Genomic DNA, 24,252 nt, shown 5'->3' on the forward strand with positions numbered 1-24,252 from the left:
AGAAGATCAGTGTGTTTGGCAGTTTTATAAGAGCACCCAAAGGTCTCTGAGTGGTTTGGGCTGCATAAGAGCTCCCTCTGGTCACTTGAATGGGAAACAAAACGCAGTATCTTCTACACTAGTTTTGAATCGGCTCTCCTTCCTCCTCCTCCTCATAACCTTATTTTGCATGTCATTTGTAATCTCTCTTCTTAACTATAGTTTGCATTTTTTCCTCATAATTACTCCTACATCATACTTGATTTATTTCATCTACCTTCATTTTCCATGGAAAGTGCTTATATTATTTATGCTTAAAGTCTTTGTTCAGCTTTATAAATGCTGCTGAGATGACCAAGTGGTTTTCTACCTACTACTGTGCATTGGTTTCTACACACTTAAAAACTCCAGAAATTGTGTACACACACATTCTTATTAAGTTTTCGTCCTTACTAAGGATGCGGATACTAACAATCAATAATCCCTAGACATTAATCATTTACATATAATCCAAAATCTTTATTTGCCTCAACAATTCATTTTAAAATATATTATATATAGGCCCCAAACTTTACCTGGGCGGTAATTTCTGGGAGCATCAACTGGTGTGCAGACATTTCTTGTCTACTATTGTTCTCTTGTTTCTCAGTTAGATAATGTTAATCTTCACATTCATGCATTTTCCCATACTTGCATAAACATTTGCTTTAAAAGCTGCAATATAACGTGTTTATCACTGCTTAAGACACAACGGAACTTGCCACCAAGCAAACAGTTAATGCAAACCATGTATGGTATAATTACAGGACCGCATTGGTGCTTAATTCATGTTAAAGTTTTGTGTCGTTAGTGGCCTTAAAATTTAACAGGAAAGTGGCCCAAGCAATGAAAGCCACTGCCGTTCTCCGTTTATACATCATTCTCATCTTCTTTCTAGTTATCTTTTTACTCCTCTCATGAAAACAGTGTGTACTGCCTCTGCGGTAGGGCAGCACAGGGTTATGGGGTAAAGCTTTAATTGGCTAAATTGCATACATATGTTGATAGCTTTTGTCTGGCTGGAAGTGTGTGCGTGTGTTGTATGTTTGTGCACATCCGTTTGCAGGTTCAGATGTTAAGAAGTGATACCTTGTGAGCACCAGCATAATAATTCCCTCAGGGTAGTGCCTCTTTCAGTTATTGCCGTTTCCATTCCTGACGAAAATAGTCTGTACACATTCACACATACACACTCTATAGACACGAAGACTGAGACACACACTTACACGAAGAGATAAAGGGATGATAATTCAAAACTGCATGTAAACTGGGTTGTGCTGCTTGGCTTAAGCATTAGATCATTAGGTCTTGCTATTAGATAGGAGCCATTGTTTCTTCATAATAGTCTATTGATCAAGTTGCTGGTTTGGGGTCAGAACTAGTCTTGGTAGTCCAGAGTGAGGGATGGTATCTTTATTTATTCCACTACTCCTTAACTGGTTTGGAAAAGTCCAAATCGTAATGGCAATAGTTTAAGAGATCATAAGGTTGAGTTTTTACCTGACTTGACTGGAGAACCCCATTGTCGTAATACAATACATGGTTCCCTCCAAGCCATGTTGATGATGATTGATGATTTCAGGGCTTTATTTCATATCTAGTCTCAGTGCTGGTGATAGAATATAGTGATGTAGGTGCTCTGTGGCCTCATCGATGACCATTCAAGGTATCCTCAAAGGCCCTTTCCTCAAACCACTAATTGGAGCCTTTTTGTTCCACTTGATGAGGTTATTGATTGTTCCATTATAAGGGAGTGTGGCCTGCTACAGACCCTACCTGGTCAGTTGTTTGCATGTCTTGCCTTCCTGTTTGTTGTATTTGTTCTGCATCAATATTTACTTTACTGTGGTTAAGGTGAGGCTTAAGTAAGCTAAACTAAGACTGCTTGATGGCAACCAAAATTAGCAAGAAGGAAAGTGAAATATGCCAACAAAAACAGTTTTCAGACATCAACTCCCTAAAATGTCAGGAAAATTGGGTCCAGACATTGGTCTTTCACATTTATAAAATTCAGCAGGAGATTGTCTGGGTCAGTCGCATTTACCACAACCGGACAGTTTCCGGGACAGGAGAGGGGTTATGTCTGGCTAAAGCATGCTAGGGGCTGGACACGTCGTATAAATTCTGCTGTGAACAGCACTATGTTTTTGTTTACAGCATATGAGGTCGTTGACACCAAAAGCTCTCAAATCGATGTTGTTTTTCCATGTTTATATATTTACCTGCGCGTTCTTTGTTCATGGCACATATTCACTGTGAATTTTTTAGATATTGCATATCTGCAAGTCGTCTCACGTAATTATTTTCCCTGACAATTTCTTACCTATAATTATTTTTCTTTTGTCTTTTTTAAAGACATGATGCGTGACAGAAGTATTTCTTGTCTGTTTCACAGATTTGATCTATTAGTTAAGTTATGTCATCTAATGTCAATAAAGACACTCAGAACTCATTCGCACTGATAAATTAATTTCCTCTGTGGCAGCCGAACACGTTACACCAGCCTTCAGAAACTCCTGCCGCTAACCAAACACTTACAGTGTAAGGCTGATTAACTCTGACAGACCCACTGTCGATGAACTTAAAAAACAAATTTACTAGCCTAACAACATTAAGGCTACATACTACCCAAAATGCAACAACGACTGTTGTGACACTGGTACTTGCTCCATCCTAAAAGAACACCAATTTTATTGAATTGACATGCAAATATGGTAAATTTTCTCCCTAGCTGCAAAGAACTCCCAGCAGTTTGTTGTGGAAAAAAATCGCACCCAAGAATTCCTGCTACACATACATGACCAGAGACTGCTGATTTGTAAGCTCCTACTCTAGATTACACGATTGAAACATACCTTGTTTACCAAGTGGCATATTTATCTGTTCATCGTGACATAATGACTGAGCTCGTCAAAGACTTTTAAGTGGCATCCACTACACACACATTTCGCTTCTTGTAGTTTTCACACACAAACACACCCTGAAAAATGTTAACATGCAAATTCTTATTTGGAATATGCACATATTCTCAGTTGCCTCAATTTGGCATCCCTGCCCCCTTTTTAAGCAGGCACCGCCCCGGCCCTCAGCTGGCTGTGCTCTGCAGTAGCAGGTCTTTCATCCCTCCATCCGGCCCTGCCCAGTGATTTATAATTCATCTGGGATCCTGCGTCCCTCCACCCCTCTGCACCAGGACAGCATTAACATTCTGTTTGGTCCCCAGCTACTCTGTGTGTGTGTGTGTGTGTGTGTGTGTGTGTGTGTGTGTGTGTGTGTGTGTGTGTGTGTGTGTGTGTGTGTGTGTGTGTGTGTGTGTGTGTGTGTGTGTGTGTGTGTGTGTGTGTGTGTGTGTGTGTGTGTGTGAGAGAGAGTGAGATTCCTAGGCCCAGCCAGTGAGGCTCCATTTGGAATGGTTGTTACTGTAGCTGTATGCGTGTTCATTCTGTTCTGGCTCTGCCAGCCTTCCTCTGTCATTGTAGGCATCAGGTTGCTTGTCTGGCTGTCAGTCTGCTTCTTCTAATCTCTGTTTGTTCTCCTTCTCCTCTGTCTTCATAAGTCAGCTGCCCGTCCCTCCTTCTGATCCCTGTGTAATAACAGAAAGCAGTGCGGCAGAATGTTTTAAGAGAGCAGCTGTAATAGGGCTGCACGATTAATCGTAAAAGTGTAATATCAATTCATACCTCGGCACAATCTCATTTGTAAATGACAACTATTCTCCTGCATTTTCATCAGGGACGTCACCTGCATCCAAACAAGTGCTTGTACTTTCTCCCTCAACAAATTGACAATGCACACGTTACACTGCAGCTGCCGAAACCAGCAGTAAGGAAAATAAACTCAGTGAATAAGGGAAACATTTTTGAGGACAAATAAAAATGAATTCAGAAGAAATGTGGGAATGTCTAAGAGGGTTTTTGTTTGTAGTGGGTCTGTCCAGGTGTTTGAGAGAAGCACTAGCATGTTACTGTAATCAACCATAAAGTATGTACATTAGCTCAGATTGCAGTATAATCATTACTGAAAGTGAAGAGAGATGTGTTGGTCGCTCAACCTGCTTTGTATGCAAGTAGCTAAGGCCGTTTTCAAGCTTGACATACAGGTAAAATCAGGAGAATTGGTGCAGAGTTTACCTGCAGTTTGCTTTTCACACATGCACAACACAGTAGGAGGTTCTCTGCACAGACACGTTCACAACAGCATCAAATCCTCAGCAGTATTCAGGCAAGAGGTGGAGCATGGAGTATTAATTCCGCTCCAGAGATCACGTGATTTTCTTAACACAAGACACTGGTGTCTGCTCTTAACACCAAAAACTCTCTTGACACATTCGTCGTTGTCTTCTACATGTGGGACTCCGCTATTTTTTTTATTTTTTCGTCTATCACGCTTAAGAAGCATCATCATTGGTTGTGTTAATTTTTTGATGTCACAGAGAAAGGTTACCAACAGGAACACTGGTGTGATTCCGTCAATGTGCTGCCACGTTCTTGCAGAATATCTTAACGATAACGATAAGGGATAATGTTTAACACTGAATGGACCTTCTGCCTCTCACAAATCAACTCTGGAAAATGTTTGGTTATACATGTCCTAGGGCATTTAGCCTTTTCCTAGGTCATTTCACTGTCTACCACAGTGAATGAGCTCATGTCTTGTTCTCACGTGACGACAAATAGGAGCAATTAGTGAGAAAGTCAATAAAAGAAGGAGAGAGCTATAAGTGCTTGAGCAAAACAAGTGTACGTTTAAATGTACAAGAGGCAATTAGCCATTGTAATGAAAAAAAATAGCAACAAATAGCAAGGAGATAAAAATGGGCATCACATGTAGTTAGGCCTGCAACAGAAGGAACTTAAAGCTGCTACAAACAGTGTTTTTGCATGTGTTCTACTTAAAACTGCTATGGTTTTATCAGGGTTGCATCACGGCATACAGTTTGTTTCAAAAGTGGGATGCTTTTCAGATGTTGGCGGTTTCTACATCAGTCTGTGTTTGTTTGCATGTGTGTGAGAGACATTATGATGCTCATCTGTGGAAAGGTCATATCCACCCTCTGTGCCTCTCTTGCTTTGCCTCTCTCTCACTGTTCATTATCCATCCAGGCTTTCTCCCTGCGCTCTGCATTTATTTTTACCTCCTCACGTAATCCTTAATTAATGTAGATCTAGTCGTCGTGCCTCACATTCTACGACCATACACACTTGCTTGAACACATGCTCATTCATGTTTCCTCCAACGGGCACACACAATCAATCATTTATCTTCTCTGTCAGTCTCTTGCTGGCGCATAATGATCTAGATCAGATGAACACACAAACACATTTTAACATATTGCACACTGTACAATCACAAACTGATTGAGTGGCTCAGGAAGCTAAAGCATTTACCATATAACCATCATTCTCTGAGTTCAATAAGGAATGGGACCTCTTGCACATACCAGCTCTACCTCATTCTCCAGCTGTGTTGAATAGTTTACAAAAATGTGACATTTTCATGATTTCAATTGGTGACTGAGCACACATTTTAGATTAAATTTGAACAAATATGCCTCAAGTTTATTTATTATAAGTTGAAAATTTAAACAAAGTTCAACGTTGGAATGGAATGGATCTAAATTCTTGAAATACTTATATATAAATATTTATTACCTCCATCAAGACAGTTTTCACCCCTGTCCATTTGTTTGTTGTTGGTTGGTTTGTTTGATTGTAAGAATGATTACACAAAACCTAAAGGATAATTTACCACGAAACTTAGTGGAAGGATGTGGTATGAGTCAGAGAAGAACCCGGTAAATTTTGATGCGGTTCCAGGAACATTTTCACTCTTTTCCCAGGGGATAATTTGTGCATCCTGATGAAAACAGGCACTGATTTCTATAAGTGTGCAAATTGGTGCATGCCTTGGCTGGGGTTTGCGCTCTACTGAGTGCCATTCTAATTAGTACTTCCTGAACAAAATCTAAATTATGATGTCATAAATGGTTGTCCTCCTGTAAATGTTATAATATCTTAAGCATTACTTGGAGCAATAGCTCGTTCCTTACTGTCTAGTCTGTACGACAAAAACAACAAGTCAGTGAATTGGCCTTGAGCCCTTTTAGTTTCATAATAAAATGTTGAATGGAGATAACATATGTGAAATTATTTTTGGAAAGCTTGTTGCTAGCTGTCACTACAGTGGTGAAACCAGAACTGAGACTTTTGTACTTCACAAAGAAACCCCAAAGCATGGCGGTGTTGTAAAGCTGTGCTTCCCCTCCAGTGTCTGCCTTAAGCTATAAGCAGCGAACACTCAGTCTTTAATTGACGTCACTGGTATGATTAGTGTAAGAGCCTGAATGCAAGAGGCTGCAAATGCTGTATGAGGAATGGGACAGCACTTCAGGCTGTGCTGGTAACCCCTGGTGCCTTAAATCACATTAAGATGTAGCACATGTTTCTGTCTTTATGAATAGGACCTGGGAGTTGTATGGGTAATTTTTTACTTTTCATTTAAATCTGTGTATTGTATATTATGATGTCTATCCTCCGTTGATGTCCATTACTCTTACTCTGGAAAGAATATAACCATTAACCATCTGCAGATGACTAATCAGCTATTTGCAGAGTTCATTATTGTTATAATTTTGCTGATCACATCTCGCTTTTATTGAATCTTGCTTTACTGCTTTATTGGTATACATACTTATTTGAGTTGGTAACTAAAGTTGTTGATGATCTCATGTTCAGGATTTGGAGGTTTAAATTTATCTTTTATTCAAGGCATAAACATTACCTATGCATTGTCCTATGTTCCCTATTTGTCAATGTTACACTATTGCATGACCTTTTGTAGGCATCAAAATATTTCTAACAGTTTTTAGAAAGCATAATTGGTTGGTGATTTATTCACCAGATAATTTAGTTTTTATGTAGGTACGGTCGAGATCTGTAATACTTCACCAGAGGTGTAATCTGTGTTCAGGATTTAGTAATTTTGGAATCCCGTGAATTATTTTTATTTTAACTACATTTCAGTCTGAGATATAAAATCAGTATGTCGTATGTTTCTGTTTGGTTTACATAACTGTGAAGAGCCACCACTGATCATTTCTTTAATCCATTCAAATGACTGGTACTCATTATATGTTGTTTTACATTTCTTCTGTGCTGGAGCAGAATGTTTCATCGTGTTTGAGATGTTTTTTTCGTTGCAGTTAATGTTCTTGCTTCAGGTGTTACGTTGACTAATTCTGACTAAATGTAGCCAAACCTGACACCCTTCTTTCATTGTAGAAAAGACATTGCTTTCTATGCCAGCGATGATAATAAGCACATATAGGACTGTACAAGTGCACAAAGACGCAACGACGTGGCTCCAGTGCGAGAAAGCCATATTAATTCATATTTTGTCTTTCAAAATATGAGTTATAATAGTTCTGTTTTGAGAGAGGGGCTCTGTCTTCATGTTGAGCCATTGAATTTTGTTTTGAACTTCATACAAGGCATAATTTGATTTGCATATGTGATGTAGAAAGGTGATAAGGGTTTCGATTTGAAAGCTTGCAGGACTTAGTCTACATGGCATCAGTAATTATATTTTTTGTGGGTGTAACTTAAAGTGGCAGTTTCGAAGATTTAAGCTCAGGTTGATTTGGTGAACTATTGTGATTTTATTCAAGAAGTCAAGTTATAATTGGCCTTTTTTCCTTCATTCTATGAGCAGCTGTGATCTGATGTTTTGCTGCAGACCTATGAGTCTGCAAAGAGCAGCGCACAGAGAAAGTTGTTGTTTACGTCTCTGAGAAGTAGGAGTTGTGCAGCATGTCGCTTGAAGCTCTTTGACTAACAGCTCACTGTGGCTGCTCCACCTTGTTTCATTACTCCCTGCAATATTTCACACTGATCCACTGTCAAAAAAATGCCAACAATAAATGTTTTGTAGATTAATTTTGGATGAACGATTTGTCAAGTGCTAAGCTCACCATCACATTGCCTTTCCTGTGACTACTTCATAATAAGAAAACTTGTGTTTTGCCACTTGCATGCTTTTAGCGTGAGACCACAACAGTAGGAAATGTTCTATTTGCATTAGCAGTAACTTAATACAGCATTTTCTTCCAGCCACAGGAAGAGAATTAGCTTGTGCAAAACAATATTTAACTGGAGTCCCCCTTGTAAAGAATCGTGTCTGGTAACTAGGACACTTAAAGATAAACTTGCTATTTTGGTGCATTTTGTGCTTTGCTGTGTGATTATGATCCTAATCAGCCTGAGTACATTCCCTGCATGGAAAGATGGGTCAACCAAACATGCTGCTGTTCTTTCCATCACTCCTGCTTGACAACCGCACAGTCAGGGGGTTGGGCATGTGAAAATAAGGCCGAGTTATCCAGAGAACTGGAGCAGATAATGTGGCTTCAGCTGATGTTTGAAGTGTCATTTTTGTTGTTGTTGTGTTTGTGGTGGTGCTGGTTGTTTTGCAATCTTTCACTGATTTCCCTGCTGCATGGTGTGATTACTCCAGTTCTAATGTTTTTAGGACCGTTCTGCTATTTTGCATTGTACAAATTGTCATGCATTGTGACTCCATGCCACTAACTGTGTATTTCTGTAGTATCTATGTTAGAAATGACATTTGTCAGCACATAGGAGGCTGTGAATGAGTGAAACAGCTCGGTTTGGTCAGACGGTGATCCAAAGGTCATAAAGTGATTGAATCCTTGTTGGTTGAGGTTGAAACGTAGAGGCACTCTTTTATCAATTGGTTCCCTCTCCGTTCACAGCAATTTCACTAGCTTCTCTGATAGCCCTGCATCTGTCTCATCCTTGAGTTGCTAGGCAACAGGCTTTCCGTGTGTGTTTGTGTGTGTGCGTGCGTGTGTGTGTGTGCGTGCTGACACGTTGCTGTGGCAATGTCAGGCTTTTGCCAGTGAGAGGAGAGAGGGAGAGATTGAGAATAAAAAGAGAGGCAGATGAGAGAGAAGTACTCAGAGGAGAGGGGGAAGAAATGAGAATGAGTCAGAGCACTGATGAAGCTGAGGGATTGGAGAGGAGAGAGCTAAAAAAGCACTAGATTGTCTCTGGCCTTTCCTGTAGCCTAGCTGCACTTATACATATAATGTTATATATCTATATCTATATCTATATACATCTATACATCTATATATCTATATATACAGGCCTGCAACTATCTTAGTGAGGTCACTGGCAAAGACGGTATGATTTACCAGACTGGCAGGCAGGCAGGCAGTAAGCACAGAGCTCTTATTGGATGGAACAGAGAGGTATAAGGGAGAGTGAACGTGCTCAGAATAGGAAATCAGAACAAGTGATTGGATTCCTCCCCACATCTCACTCCTCTCTTGCTGTCTGGCTCTCTCTACTCCTAGAGCCTTATGGATAATGGAACCACTCCCACTTACTCACATTTCAAATATATTTTTGTCATTTCCAAATGCCCTTGTGTTTCACCTGCCGCTCATATCGATATTTAACCATAAGGACATTTTATTGAGTAGGAAAATAAATCGAATATTGAGATACTATTGAACCCAAAAACTTTTGTTTTGCTGAAATACAAACTAAAACACAAGTTGGTAGGCTAGCATTCTAAACCCTCCTGTTTCCCAAAAGCAGACTTGTGGAGGAGCTTGGCCCCCACCCTCCAGAAGTATAGATAATCTCTGTTCTTTGATTCAATGCTATGCACACAGCAATTCTGCTCTTTTCTTGCTGCTTTTGAAAGCACACAGTTCTCGTCTCGCATAATGCAGCTTTCCTCCGAGTGCTTGTGTATGTGTTAGCACACATGTTTGTGTGTGTTGCTCTCCTCTTTCCCTACACAGGTTTATAATGAAGTGAATGGGCCCAGGTCAGGGACTGAGCAGCCAAGCTGGGCTCTGGTTGCCAGGATACAGCAGCCAAGCCCGGCTGGTTTATTTGCACACCAAACAGGCTAGTTAGCTGCTGCTGCTGTCCTGTAGACCGTTTTCCTGCATAACATGTCAATAGATTTCCATGGGCACTACTGGGTAAACACACAAGGGCTGGATGATATGGTATAAATTTGACATTACAATCACAAGAATTTGCCTAATGTTATTCTTGAAGTCAGGTCAAGACCACATACTTAGCCTGATGACTTCTGGATCTGTTGGAATAAAACTAGTTTTTGCAGCATTACACTTAATCTTTAATTAGAATGAGGAATACAGAGGGAGAAAATAGTTCACAACTACGGATGACACCTGAACATTGAAAACATGGTCCAGTCCCCATCCACATAAAAACACATTGGTAGCTAGTGAGAGGTTTGAGGCAAACACTAGCAATCCAGAGACGTGTGCTGGAGTAGCACACGTCTACAATAAATTACAATCTTTCCCCTGCTGTAGCCTGAGGGTAGGTGGGCGCAAGGCAAAAAAAAGAAAAAAATATATTATTTACCTAATTTATGTGCACTTGTTTCATTTGAGCTCGGTGTGAGAGCCTCGGCTGCAGCAGTCTCTCTCTGCTTTCTGTTTCACCCCATGTGTCTTAGCCTCTCCACAGTCTCTGTCCTTCCCACACAAACACAGAGGCGAGGGGAGCAGAGAAAGAGACAATTTCGTTAGGTTAAGTGCAATAAAAGCTTTCCAACAAGTGTTATAAATCCCTCTAAAACCAGAAGTGGACAGACATGGAACCCAATCGTCTTGAGTGTCAGCCTTTTTAAACTCACCCGTCACAAGTTGTACATTTTACCACCTTCATATAACTTATGTGTAATAGTGGGTGATGCCTAAACAGAACACAACAGGCTGTGTCAGTGTGTCTGGTTGATATTATGTTTTTGTAGCCTTAGCCTGTAGTTTAAGGGACTGGAAGTACAGTACCTTGATGTAAATAAATTACAGTTGTATGCAGAATGTGATAAAAACATTGGCTTTTGACTGCCCGTGTGTTTTTAGCTGTTAGCCATTAGCTTGTGGCACAGAAAATATCGCTGCAACATTTGTGTTGGATGCTTATTAACTAAGTTAAATATTTAAGTATTATTGTAGCAACACAGATTAATAGCTCCGCTAAGGAAGCTCTTACCCCTGTCCATTTGTTTGTTGGTTTGTTTACAAGAGTATGCATAAATAACAGATTACCATGAAACCTGGTGGAAGTATGCAGTATAGATTTGGGAAGAACTCATTAAAGTTTGGTTTGGGGGCAGTTCCAGGATTCTTTTATTCACTTTCTTTAATACTGCAGCGTTTTTGTGTTCTTTATTTTGTTGACATTTTCCCAAATTTAAGGTGATGACTTTCCAAAGGGTGTAGAACTTGGCCTGAGAAAAGAATGAACTGAAGTTGACTCATAAACATCTCTGGTATGAGGACACTTTGACCTATATAACATTTGCTCCTCCATCTCTGTTTACATGCGTGAGCCATAGCGCATCTGTTAACCAACACCAAGCTATCAGTTGTCTGGCTGTCAGAGTGTGCTGCTGATTTGTGTCTGATTGTGCAATAGGCAACAAGGTTTGTGCACACAACACACATGAGCAGACAGACAGACGGAGAGCAACGTGCCCATCCCTCTATGCAGCTGCTGTGTTGTTCAGCTGTTAGTGTGGAACATTTGAGGTGTGTTTTTGTGTGTACAGTGAGAGTCATGAGTTAGGAGTGGCATGGGGTTTGCGCAAACAGCTTTTCATCTCTGCACCTTCACTTCCTTTATGTGCATTAACATATCTGTTTTCCTGTTGCTGTATTTTATTATGTATGGTAGAAAAAGGTCCATGAGCCGTGCGTGAGGTCACTTCATTCAGTATTAGTTTAGCAAATGTCTTAAACAAATATCTCTAAACCATACCCTAGGATTTTAATCCATCCTGTCAAAATACATTAATGAATATAACATTAAAATGCTTAAAAGGATTAAATCTAAAGCTGAATCTGCCAATATTAGATGTGTCCGCTTTTATTCCTATTCATAGTTTATAAGGACTGACTCTGTTATTGAATCTGCTTTTGGGGCCACTACCAAAATCATTTCAGCTGGAGAAATTGTTTCTTCTTAATTAAATGACCAGTGTTCATTAGTTTCACTAGTTGTGAAATTGTTGACACTTACAAGATAATTTAGATAGGTTTTCAAATTACTACACGTTGTCCTAACTTCAAGGCGGCCTTAATGCAATGTGTTAATTAAGTACGCTTGTACTATGACGTCCCCATGTAAGTGTGTGCCTGTGGTGTGTGTAAGTGCGTCTGTGAGTGTGCACACAGTATGCTGCAATATGCTGAAGCGTTGGCCTCTGTCTGACCGCAGAGGGAGTGGCTCAGAGGATGGAGAGGATGCTACAGGAGAATGAAGAGAGAAAGTAACGGGGCACAGAAAGAAAGGGGTGTGTGCATTTATGCAAGAGACAGGGAGAGTGTAATGGAGAGTTGTACTCGCAGGTCCTGTCCTTTTGTTTGGAAGATATTCTTTCATTGGCTCACCTCTTACCAACTCCTCTCTGCAGTCATCATCTCGACGGCCAGGTTTAACTTGATTGACGTCACATATAAAACATTAAAACTCAACGTGGCTGTTCCTCTGTGTTAGGGTCAGGGCATGAGTATTATCAAGATATGTGGCCGTAGTCTGTGGGTCATTCAAATATAAAACCTGACTACCGTGTTTGAAAATTTACTTAAATATTGATAAATATTTATATTTTTTATTTTTATATTGTTTGTTTGTTTTCGTTTGGATTACGGAATAACTACACAAACTATTTCCATGAAATTTTGTGAAGGGGGTGGGTAATGACCCAAAGAAGAACTTACTTAATTTTGATGTGGATCCTGAGCTTTTGTTAAGATTGCAAGATTGGTTTCCACCAATTTCCCAGAGCATTATGGATGTATATCTAGATGGAAAAAGTATTGAGGGGACTAATATCAGTGTGTCCAATTTGGTGTGGTTTGAGTTTTCTTTTAAGGAGACTGTTGGACCTTGGCTAAGGTCTGCACTCTTCTGAGTGCTATTCTAGTAATAATGATGTTATGTGTTAATTCCCCACAAGTGCACTAAGTTTTTCCTATCACGTCAACCTCACAATACAGCCTTGCTTTGTTTTGTATTTGGTGGCTGTCAAGAAACAGGATACTGGCCTAGAAAGTTCACTTCCTCTGCTGCTCATTACAATTACCTGTAAGCTTGTGATTTGCCACTTATCTTCTTGCAAATGTGTACAAACCCAACCTTGTGGTTTTCATTAGATGCACAAAGGAAATTAAGTAGCCTGGTGGTCTTGGCTCATGTTGAAAAGCAGTTGATGTGAAAGTGTACGTGCATGTTGACCAATAGGGACATAATGTAAAATATGTTAAATGTTTAAAGGGTCATAGAGTACATGGTTACAAAAGTGCTGCTATCACGCCAACTATTTTCATCGTACTGGCAACAGCAGAATAAATAATTAAAGGCAGATTTTTTTTTTTTATTATTGTATTTGTTGTTTTTGTAAATGTTTAATGGTGTCATGTTTTTCCAGCCTAAATTCTTACATTCATGATTCAAAGCATTGTGTGCACTCTAATCCTGCTTAAGTGTTTTCAACATTTTGGCAACATTTTCATTTACAGTTTAAATAAAAAAGTAAAGCTCTGGAGAACACATGATCAGATGCAATGCTGCTTGACCACATCACAAAAGATATATGTTTCTATTGTTGATAAACTTAGTTTTACATGAACAAATTGGTTCAAACAGTCATATACACACAAATACACATATGGAACTACTCAAGTATTTATTGGTAACAACACTTCACTGAGTGAAACACACACACACACGCACAAAGTCAGTCGCACACTGTTAGCAGATGTTGTGTATCTTTTGATTGGGATGGAATTACAAAGGAAATGAGGCCTGTGGTTTTCAACAGGGTTTCCTCTCTATAACTGTACCTTTTGTGCGACTAGGAGTTTGCAGACATAATTTTCCTGTATTTCGCATGTCAGCGAAATATTCAGTTGCTATATCCGCCCATCATAGTGGTCCCAAAATACTGCTGAGATTATTGTTCTAGAAGCCCAGCTGACCCAGTTTAAGGCAGGCGTGTGTGTGTGTGTGTGTGTGTGTGTGTGTGTGTGTGTGTGTGTGTGTGTGTGTGTGTGTGTGTGTGTGTGTGTGTGTGTGTGTGCGTGTGCGTGTGCGTGTGTGTGGGCAAGGTTTGTTTGGTTCTGAGAGTAGTTGACCTTCCCTTCCACTTTGTTTGATGTGGTGAAGGTGGGAGTTTAGGAGATGTTGAAATGAACCTCACAGTAGTACCGAATGGGGAATAACAATGAGCCATAGGAGAGAGGAAGGGGGGTGTGGTTTGCTGCGTCTCATGTGTCTCTCTTTCCATTTACCAGAAAAGGGGGAGCAGTACATCCTCTGTAGTTGTGTGCCTCTCCGGTTGGTTGGTTGGCTGGCTGGCTCGGTGGCTGTCTTGACTTGACTGACTTGACTGGAGGGATATAAATAGCAGTCTTTGAGTAGGATAACTGCGGAGGGAAAGAAAGGGGGGATGGGCGGGGACATGTAAGTGGCGCTAGGGAAGATAGGAGTGCCAGTGTCTCAGAAAAAATAATGCAGCCATGGTCTCATCTGTTCAGTCACTCAGTCAGTCACAAGGATGATTATACTTGGACGCACTCAGAAGAGAAAGTGCATTATGGAGGGGAGAATTGAAGGGATGGAATGTATGATTAATTCATGGCCCTGTGAAGCTGAAGGCCACGCTTCATGAAAGAAGGCAGTTGGTAGTAATGCACATGTTTTGTACATGCACAAAGCAAAATAGAGAATGAGAACACCGAGCACATATGATACTTAAGAACCCTCTGTTGTTTAAGGTCTTGGAGACAATGGTCAATGTTGTTGGCTCACTATGTTGGGGGATACCTTGAATCAGGATGGGGTGAAGTTCACAATTACAAGGGACGGCTGTCTTTGAGAAGCTAATTGCCAGTCACGTTCCTGGAGTCATTCCTCAGCTGTTCCTAGTTCACTCAGTAGCTGACAACCTTGGTGTTATGCAATATCTAACATTTTGTGTCCTGGTCTGTCATACATTAACTCCAGTGTATCAATGCTTTGTTTGAAGTACAGTTGAGGTGCTTAAAAACTTCCACATATTACAAAGCATGTTTTTAAGTTCTTTAGGCAGATGTGCTACAGCAGCAACCTAGCCTGCTGTCCTCCCTCTCAACTGCTCTTCCTCAGGAGCAAGGGTGTAATGGTTGAAAATAGAGTGCTTGATGTACCGCTAATGGCTGCATTGTCTGGCAGTGTGTAAATGTGTTTTCAAAGAAACCTAGTGGCCAGGTGCTAACCTCTCGCCCCCATCTCTTTTTCCCCTTTCTCTTTGTTCCAGACGGTTGATGACGATGCAATGGCAGCGTGAATGAAGCTTGGCGTGGGGAGAGCTGAACGATGCCCAAAGGTGGGGGTTCTAAAACCCCCCAGCTGGACCACTTCCCACTCAACACCGACATGGTGGAAAAGCAGGGTGGGAAGAAGGTAAGACTGGACAAACACACACACACTACCCACTAACCAAATGCATGTATACAGATAAAATCCCAGTGTGTGTTAACTGATGGACACATGAGGGGATATTATTTATATTATCTCAAACACACTATGAATTCGCTCTTGCCACAGCATCATTGTATGTCATGGCCTTTGTAGTAGCCCAATTTCAACCTACAGCTGTAATTTACTCGACAGAAACATGTTATCAATGAACAGTTATCAACATCATATCATGGTACCAAGAACAAACTGGATGCTGTGGTTGTAGAGTTCACCATTAGTTACCCAGACTGTGGCAGCCCGCCATATTCTAATCTGTCCTGCCACACTTTCATAATTAACCCAAAAGTTTTTTTCCCTTCCCATAATAACATAAGAGATCTCTAACTTTGTGTTTTGCTACATCACTGCATTTCATAGCTGTGTGCAGTGCTATTTGCAGCACTATTTGCTGTATGCTCGCTCGCACCATGGTCCACAGCGTTTTAACCATCCACGCAGTTGGACCTCATAGTTTCATGTGCGCAACTGCAAATGGGAATGAATGCAGTTCTCTCTTTAATGCCAGATTTAATGTTTCGCTCTTTAGTCTGTGTACCTGTCGCAGAATCTGTTGCACATAAGAGTGACCTTAATGCGTGTGCACATAGTTAGTTCATATTTCCTAACTTTTCCAAGACCACCTTATGACACACTCATGCATGAACTATTGGCTACGGATTAACAGTTTTTGTGTCCTTGAAATTCAGGCAAAACATTTTACAGGATTTATCAGCCATATTTAGGAGCAACTACAGCAATGTTGGCAGGTTATGACATATTCAGTCTTGAAATGTTTGGAAGGAAGCATATCCTTAATTTGACACAGGTACGGTCATGTTGTTTGCAGTGGAGCAAAGTGTGAGGCGCAGCTTGATGATGTCACTGTGTGTGCCAACTGTTAAGCTACAGGCAGCAGCACCAAGAGGCAATGAGAGGAGAGGTAGGGCTTATGCAGGCATGGATTTACAGCCCTCTGCAAAGGATTGCATCAGACTCTGGCATGGAGGGAGGGAACGAAGAGCACAGGGGTGGGTGGAAAATGGAGTGAGACAAAATGAGCAGGCATTGCTAGGAGACCACAAAACAGGGTGTCTAATGAAGGCAGATCTGAGGAAAGTCTCAATGTCAGAGCTGTCGTTAAATTGAATTCACAAATGAACAACATGAGATAAGGTTCTTAGTTATTTGACCATTTTCTTCTATTTACTTCCAATTCAATAGGTGCCAAGTAGAACCAAGTTCTAAATTGTCGGTCATCTATTTTTTTTCTCTCTCTCTTCCCCAAATCTTGCTCTCCCTTTCCACATGGCAGGTGTGTGCAACATGCTTTTGTGTGAATTGTGGGTTCTCTTGTAGAGGCCTTTGTGTAGGTAGGGGAGATACAGACAGCGAGAGGAAAGGAGAGAGAGAGAGAAAGGGAGAGCGAGATCGGCTGACTGTAGCTGACAGTGTTTGTCTCTACTGTACCATGACATCATAGTCTTATGACTCGGGCAGGGCAGGGGGAGGAGTTCACAGAGTCGCCACATAATGGAAAACCTGCCCTGAGGGTAGAAAGAGATGAGTAGGGGACAGAAGGTAGGACTGAGAAATTAAAAGAAATAAAGGGAGCGTGTGTTCATTGTGTCTGACCTGCTCCTGTATCTCCTTATGAGAATTTAAACCCTCTGTAAATAAAGCATCATGATTCAACGTATCTGGACCTTGCAACAAAATACTCCATTGTTTGTACACTTACGCTTTGTGGCCAAATATTTAGGATTAAGAAAATCAACAAAATAAAAACAATATCTGTTCAGAGAAGAGTTTTAGCTCCACATCATAAATAATCTCTCTCTATATCAATACACCTGAAAAGGCATATCACATGACAATTCCCCTACACTGAGCATGAGTAAATAGGAAGCTGATTGTCTATTCTGCAGTTGGTTGCTTAGTTGCAGGAAATGCTACAAACAAGCAAAATAAACTTACTGAAAGTAAGGGTTGGCAAAGCTTATAATGTATTATCCATGTTTATTTATTATTCCTGTTGCATTCAACACTTCACAGAAAAATTAACATGGGTGTCTATGTCATTGTCTCCAAAAGTCTCCGTTTCTGCCTGTCCAGATTAAAACGCAAACTCAAGAGTTTTCAAAGTAAAACAAGGCTAGCAGGATTTTGATTGAAGTTTAAGAGGTTTGAAAACTACAACATATTAGTACTTTGATATTCTACTGAATTGAAGCATGTTGCATTTACACATAATGTAATTGTTAAAAGGCACAACAATATTTTACGTATCAGTAATCATCTTATCATTATTGATTTAAAGATGTCTTAGCTTTATAATTGTGAATGATACTTTTTTAGGGTCAGAAACACGTGTTTTTTTGTGTTTAATATAGAGTGCATTGGATAAGTCTAATTCCCCAGGATATATCCTGACCTGGTAACATTTTTGTAGTGTCCTATAGCATATCTATGACATTATCACTTTGAGTTTTAGAAACCTATGCTAGGCATTTTAGTATTTACATTATGTGGACAAAGCACAAAGCAGCTCCTTCTGTTCTTTGGTTCTAACTGTTGTAAAGCTGCTAGTCAGGATAAGCAAGTCATTATCACTATCATATTCCAGTACAACAAAGAAACCTGTTGAACAAACACATAAGTATTTACATCTGTTGATAGCACATACAGTTTGGCTTGTGATTGTTTCCAGCAGCTGTAGACCACAAAGCTGAGTTGGCGTCAGTGTTGCCTCCTCTCCCTGTGCCTTGCTGTTTGTGCTGCGGCCAGAGAGCCAGGAATGTAGGAGGAAAATCCATTGAAAAGTTTTGCTTAGCAAAGTCCGTAATGGAAAGAAGAGTCAGGGCAGAGAACGGCACTTAATTCAGGAGTGATCAATGGTCTTTAACTCTTAACCATGCCTTGCACAGTGTTCTTCATGTTCTGATTTGTCTCCTTTACAGGATAAAGTGTTGTCAAACAAGACGCCCAAGTTGGATCGCAGTGATGGGGTTAAAGAGATGAAAGAAAAGGCCCCTAAAAGGAAGCTGCCCTTTACTGCTGGAGCTAATGGAGACCAGAAAGATTCTGACTCAGGTAAGAGATTTTGGCATATGTATACGTCCCACCACCATGTGGGTATCAAAAAAGAAATGGGAGTTATTGCATCACATCCACTAAAGCTGGCAGGAAGTTTTTAGCTATTCCTTGTGATAGGGGGTTGGGCTTTTAAGTGAAAGAGCTCCCAGCTCCTGGTTCAAGTCATTTGTGTGTCTGTGGCAGACCCAAGGAGTTTGTTCCTGCAATCACAGTCAGAAAGGAGAAGACGACCACACAAAATCATGATCCAATTAAGTGGGGATTTGTGTAACGTACAGGTCTGACCAGGTCTGGCTTTGGTAAGGCTCCGGCTTTGTGTTTTCTTTAATTAGGGAGAGAAGGACTACTGCTCGTGCTTGTTTGACTTTGGGCTTTAAGGGTTCAGGATTTAGTTTGTTGATAATGGTCCAGCTCAGAGGCTTTGGTAACAGCCTTCATCATCAGCATTGGCTGAGTCGCTACATTGGTTTATGTTCAGCGATTAGAGATGGAAAAAGACTTTCCATTCCAGGCTGGAGTGGAAAACTAAAAGTGTGTGTTGCACCAAATGACTGTTATGGTTTGGGGTCATGCATTTTCTCGACATGTGGGTTTGTGTGTAATTTTCTCTGTAGCGCAAGGGAATTGTGAATAGGTGAAATGTTTGATTGAGAAGCTGTATCTTAAATATAAATACAGACCATTTATCTTGCTTCCTCACTACTTTAATTGTAACTCTTGAATTCCTGTCGTGTTTTGGGCATGTCATTGCCGTTTGCACGCTTATACTTGTATTTCAAGATGATTTATTATATCCTCAAGAGTAGTGTGTTCCTGTTGTATATTATGATTATTATTTTATTCTAATTTGCTGGGTTCATCTCATTTACCTGTTGGCTTTCTCAGCCTGTTTCTCAGTCTGTAGCTTCTGGGAGAATGAGAGTAATACCAACCCTCCCCCCTCAGTAAAGAAAGGTGTGAACTTTCGTCTCAGGAACAATAGCAGGACAGTCTGTTAGTATGCTAATAGTGTGGTCTGTTATTCGATGGGGCCGTATGGTTGTTCAGGCCTTGACTCTCATCTCTCTGCAACATATTCTCAAAAGAAGTTTCTACCACAGAAGCCTTGAAATTTCCAGGCCTCATGCCACTGTTGTTTATTAGGGTGGATTGCAACACAAAATCGTATATAAAAGCTGTGGCTAGGCTAATGCTTGGTTGGAGAATTTGCTCAGTATCAATGCCATACTTTCCTCAACTGTGTGTTGAGTCGTTGTTGTTGTATAACTGTGTTGTATAATCTGACTTTGTTGTGTCGCCTTTCATGTTCTGACCCTGCTGGGTCAGCGTCTAGCTGCTCTGCAAAATTTCACACCTCTGATACATCACAGCACCCACCCCCCTTGCGACCTTACCCCACTACACGATCTCCTTTCTGCTGTGGCTTTGGCTGTTCGAGATTAACTACGACCATGTGGCAAAGTATCATATACCAACAATATTTTCTACAATCTTGTCCTTGCTAACATCGGTATTTAATTTATTATACGTTCATGTAGTTAGGGGAAATAAAGTGCTGAACAGTTAATGTAACGTTTATTATAGACCAAGTGATTGTGTTTTATTTTCTTTCCTTTTTATTAATCAGTTGGTTTTTCTGTTCAATGAGTTGATATGTTAGATTTGTGGTTGCTTCACAATAACCAGGCATAATGGAGTAGGAAAAATATCTGGAATCAAGTCACCACAGGCAGATTTCTCACTGTGTAGCTCTTAAATCCTGTCCAATCACTTTTCATTAAATTTAGCTTTTTATTTTAGCCTCTCTAAAACGTTTCAGCTGTGTTCGGTTTATTTTTTGGTGTTTCGGGAAATTGTCTTCTGATGAATACAAAATAAGAGTTCTTCTCTAGCCTGAGCTTGGGCTAATTTTAAATCAGCATTGCTTACTCGCTCTGCCAAGTAGGTTTGTTTGTTTGTTTGTCTTTTAGTCAGCAGCATTACAGAAAACTACTTGACGGATTACCATGAAACTTGGTAGAAGGATGCAGTATGGGTCAGGGGAGATCCATTTAATGTTGGTGCGTTTGCTTGCTGTGAATCCTGCAGAGGATCTCCTGTTGTGTACTTATATTGGCTCCTCTGGACTTTATCAGGACTAGGAGGGCCAGGTGGAGAAAGTTCACAGAAACTCTGGACGCTCTCACTCGGACATTTTTGCGTTCACACATAAAGCCCCTGCGGAGAAAGTCCAGAGGATCTCTGGAGTTCAGTGCATGTCTTAAAGCAGTTTATGGGTGTGTGAAATTTGGTGCAGCTTAATTGAATTTAAGGGACTGTTGGCCTTGGTGGAGGTATGTACTCTACTGAGTTCCCTTCTAGTTTCTATATCCTGTACAACAATTCTAATGTTGTTTGTGTGCATTGCTATCAAATCAGCCTCTGATTAGCATGCACATGGAAGGTGCCTGATTTGTGTTTACAAATATTACAAGTACCTACTAGCAAACTAGAGAAGTGACAGGAGTATGTATTGACTGTATGCCTCTGAATAGTAAACAGCAGATGATTTGAGATGAGGTTAATCACATCCCTCAGAACTACAGCTCTCATCATTTTGCAGAATCGCCAAGCCTCCCTTGACCTCCTCATGAGGAGCGTTAGACAGCAGCATTCTTCCTTCCTGAGGTCATCCTCCCCTTGTCCTCTTCACCACCACTTTCCACAACAGCAGTTAGACTTCAGGGATAGATGCTAGAACAGTCTTGTCAGATAACGACAACGCCCACACTAAAGATGGATAATTCTGAAAGTGCTGTTTACTCGTGAAAACCGCCAGCGTTTTCAGGTCATTTTTGTGGACATCAATGATGCACCAAAACAAAGGAAAAAGAACAAAATATTTTCTTCTTGCCCCTACTTGTCTTTTTATTTGGAAACAACCAAATGTTGTGTTTGTTGAGACCATACAGACCGTTTTGTTGTGTTGGAGTCAACCGGTCATCTATTAGTCACTTGGCAGTTAGTCAAGTTTTAAGCTCCTTAAACCTAAGGCTGTGCTGCCATCAGTTTTTGTTGTTGTTCAGACTATTAATTTGAAATGGTTGCTTTTCTGTGTGGGTTTTTAGTATCTTTATTGAAGAGCGTTATCTTTCAGTTTGAGAGCAGGACTTGCAAGCAGATATTTTTTTGTTTGGACAGATTTCCTGCGCTCCAGCTTCAACCGACTCCAGTTCGACTATAAACTCCCCCCTCTTCATATTCGAATTTTGAATAAAAAGTGACGGCTCTAATATACAGAAGGCCAAAACGAATCCGCCAAACAAATCTTATCAATTTGCTGTTGTGTGGTCTACGTCATGTGCTCTTTTTGTGTCTCTCTGCGGTTTACATAAATGTGCTTAAACGGAGTCACTTTACCCTCCTTTGTGCTGTCTTTTGTGTTATTGCAGCCTCTCCTATTGGTTCTTTTTGGCGGTACAGTAGTGACGGTCATGTTTTGTTAACGTAAGCTGAGCCATGTATAGAGGTTTGCAAAAGGAGCCTGCACGTCCGTCCGTCCCCCCGGCAGATTATAACATACAGAGATGTGTCTTTCTGACTCCCAGACTCACTCTGAATACAACCAGAAGACAAAAGCTATACACTCATTGCCTAACTGATTCAAACAATATTTAACACATGTGCCAGCTGGACAGAGAGGACAGACACAGCTTTATACACCACTATGTTCATTACATATATTTGTGAGTCTCTCTTGCTCAATACAAAGCATTGACAAAACATCCTGTTGGCCACTTCCTGCCTCTTCTCTCTTAACTTCCTGTTTATGCAACCTTTATGAGTCCCTAAACAGAACACGTTTTTTTCTTCTCAGTCCAACGTGCCTTGGTCAGAGATACCTGGTAGGACTGGTTAGAGGGGTTCTTCTTGTTGTTGAGTTTGTTGGCTAACTGAACCAGACACTCTTTGTTTTGAGATTGGCTAACACTAAAGGATTGTCTGCCTGCCATATCAAAATCTAACTCTATTATAGCTTGACATCTATGTTTGATGTGGTCCCCTCCCACAGTTGAGGTAGGCAGTCTATTCACGGCCTGACTCTCCCTAGCTAGCTTGCGTTCCTTTTTATATTCTCCTTTTCGCTTATCTTGTTAGTCAAGTTTCATGCAGTGAGGAGAGTTAGGTTTCAACCCTGTCTGTAAGCTGAGCAATATCATTTTACTGAGCCAAACAAAGGCCACAGCAGTGTTCCCTAAATGGACAACCAACTGCCACACTATATGAGACACAATGTTGTGCAATTGTTCATTTGTGTGATTCAGTAATGCACATGTGATGTGTATTTTTGTTTCACGTGATGATGAATAATAGACAGTTTTGTGTTTATTTTCTCCAATTTTGATCCATCTCATCTTTCTCTAAATTCTCAGGATGAAAAAGCAAACACAAACTACATGAAAGCAAAATCATATCCCTCCTTTAAACATGTGGAACACACTTATTTGTATTCCCACAACATCATGTTACTTCAAAATCATACATATTTGTACAAGCACTCGTCACTGGGTTAAAAAGTTGCCCTTTTTGCTTCACTGGTACAACTTGAAAGTTCTTAGTTTGAAACAGAGATCTTGCTCCAAATGTCTGTTCAATTCTGAACAAATTTGAGATGTTTCCATACAATTTTCCTTTTCCAATACTGATTCTGATACCTGGACATCGCCTTTCGGCTGCTATCGAGTACCAATACGTTCCAATGCATTGGAAGTGATGATTATTATCATTATTGTATGGCCTATTGCTAGTGTTGTAAATGGCAACACTCCTCGTAACTGAAGTCCTGCATACGGTACACGTTTACAGCATGAAATATTACTAATATTTTAGCTAGCTATGGCTAGTTCTACACTACTGGAAAACACTTATTTTTCATTGCTCTAAAAGCAGTACTATAGTCTAGCACAACTGCTGTGTTTAAGCATGGAAGAAGAAATGATTACTGTGAAGAGAGAATTGAAGTTTTATTTTGGTGAAACTAATAAACACAGAAGTGGTATCGGATAGTTATAGATTTGCATAGTCTTTCATGCCCAACCTTGCATTACTGTCGTATCAGACACTTTTCTGATGCTGGTATTGGTACCAGAACATCTCTAAAACAAACTGTCCTTTCTGCATTTTGTGTCACCTGGAGTCTGATCCATGTGATGATGACTCTTGTATTAGAGACTTTTGCCTTGTGTGTTGTTTTTCATCGCAGTCCTCAATGTGTGTAATAGCTGCCTTCCTGGTTCCCAATCTTGTAAACATAGTATGGAAAGGCAAGCGTAGCACTTTTTTCTCTTCTGCTGCCCAAAAACATGTTTGGACTGCTTCTGTGGTTCCCGCTGTTAAAGTCTTAGCAGAAGGAATGTGTCTAAATGGCAAATGCTTTGGAGAACGTGAGAGTGTATCAAAGAGGGGTGGGGGCACATTAGCTGTAAGTGCTCACAGATGTTAGTGAAAGTTCATCAGCTCTGTACTTGTGACTGGAAAAATATTTTCCTGGAAATCTTTAAGCCACCGGAAGCATGAGCCGCCA

General features: G+C 40.4%; 1 protein-coding gene across 2 annotated transcripts in view; it reads left to right on the top strand.

The window, feature by feature from the left end:
• Positions 1–24,252, top strand: part of ankrd11 (ankyrin repeat domain 11) — a 93,853-nt gene that overhangs the window by 53,362 nt on the left and 16,239 nt on the right. For both annotated transcript variants that reach the window (XM_035153530.2, XM_035153521.2), the window contains exons 3-4: positions 15,394–15,539; positions 18,554–18,686. In XM_035153530.2, coding sequence (XP_035009421.2) covers positions 15,453–15,539; positions 18,554–18,686 — 220 coding nt within the window. In that variant the 5' untranslated portion in view covers positions 15,394–15,452. The remainder of the gene's footprint in view (positions 1–15,393; positions 15,540–18,553; positions 18,687–24,252) is intronic.

This window comes from Hippoglossus stenolepis, chromosome 1 (assembly GCF_022539355.2).
Source record: "Hippoglossus stenolepis isolate QCI-W04-F060 chromosome 1, HSTE1.2, whole genome shotgun sequence".
In the NCBI taxonomy this organism is placed as follows: Eukaryota; Metazoa; Chordata; class Actinopteri; order Pleuronectiformes; family Pleuronectidae; genus Hippoglossus; species Hippoglossus stenolepis.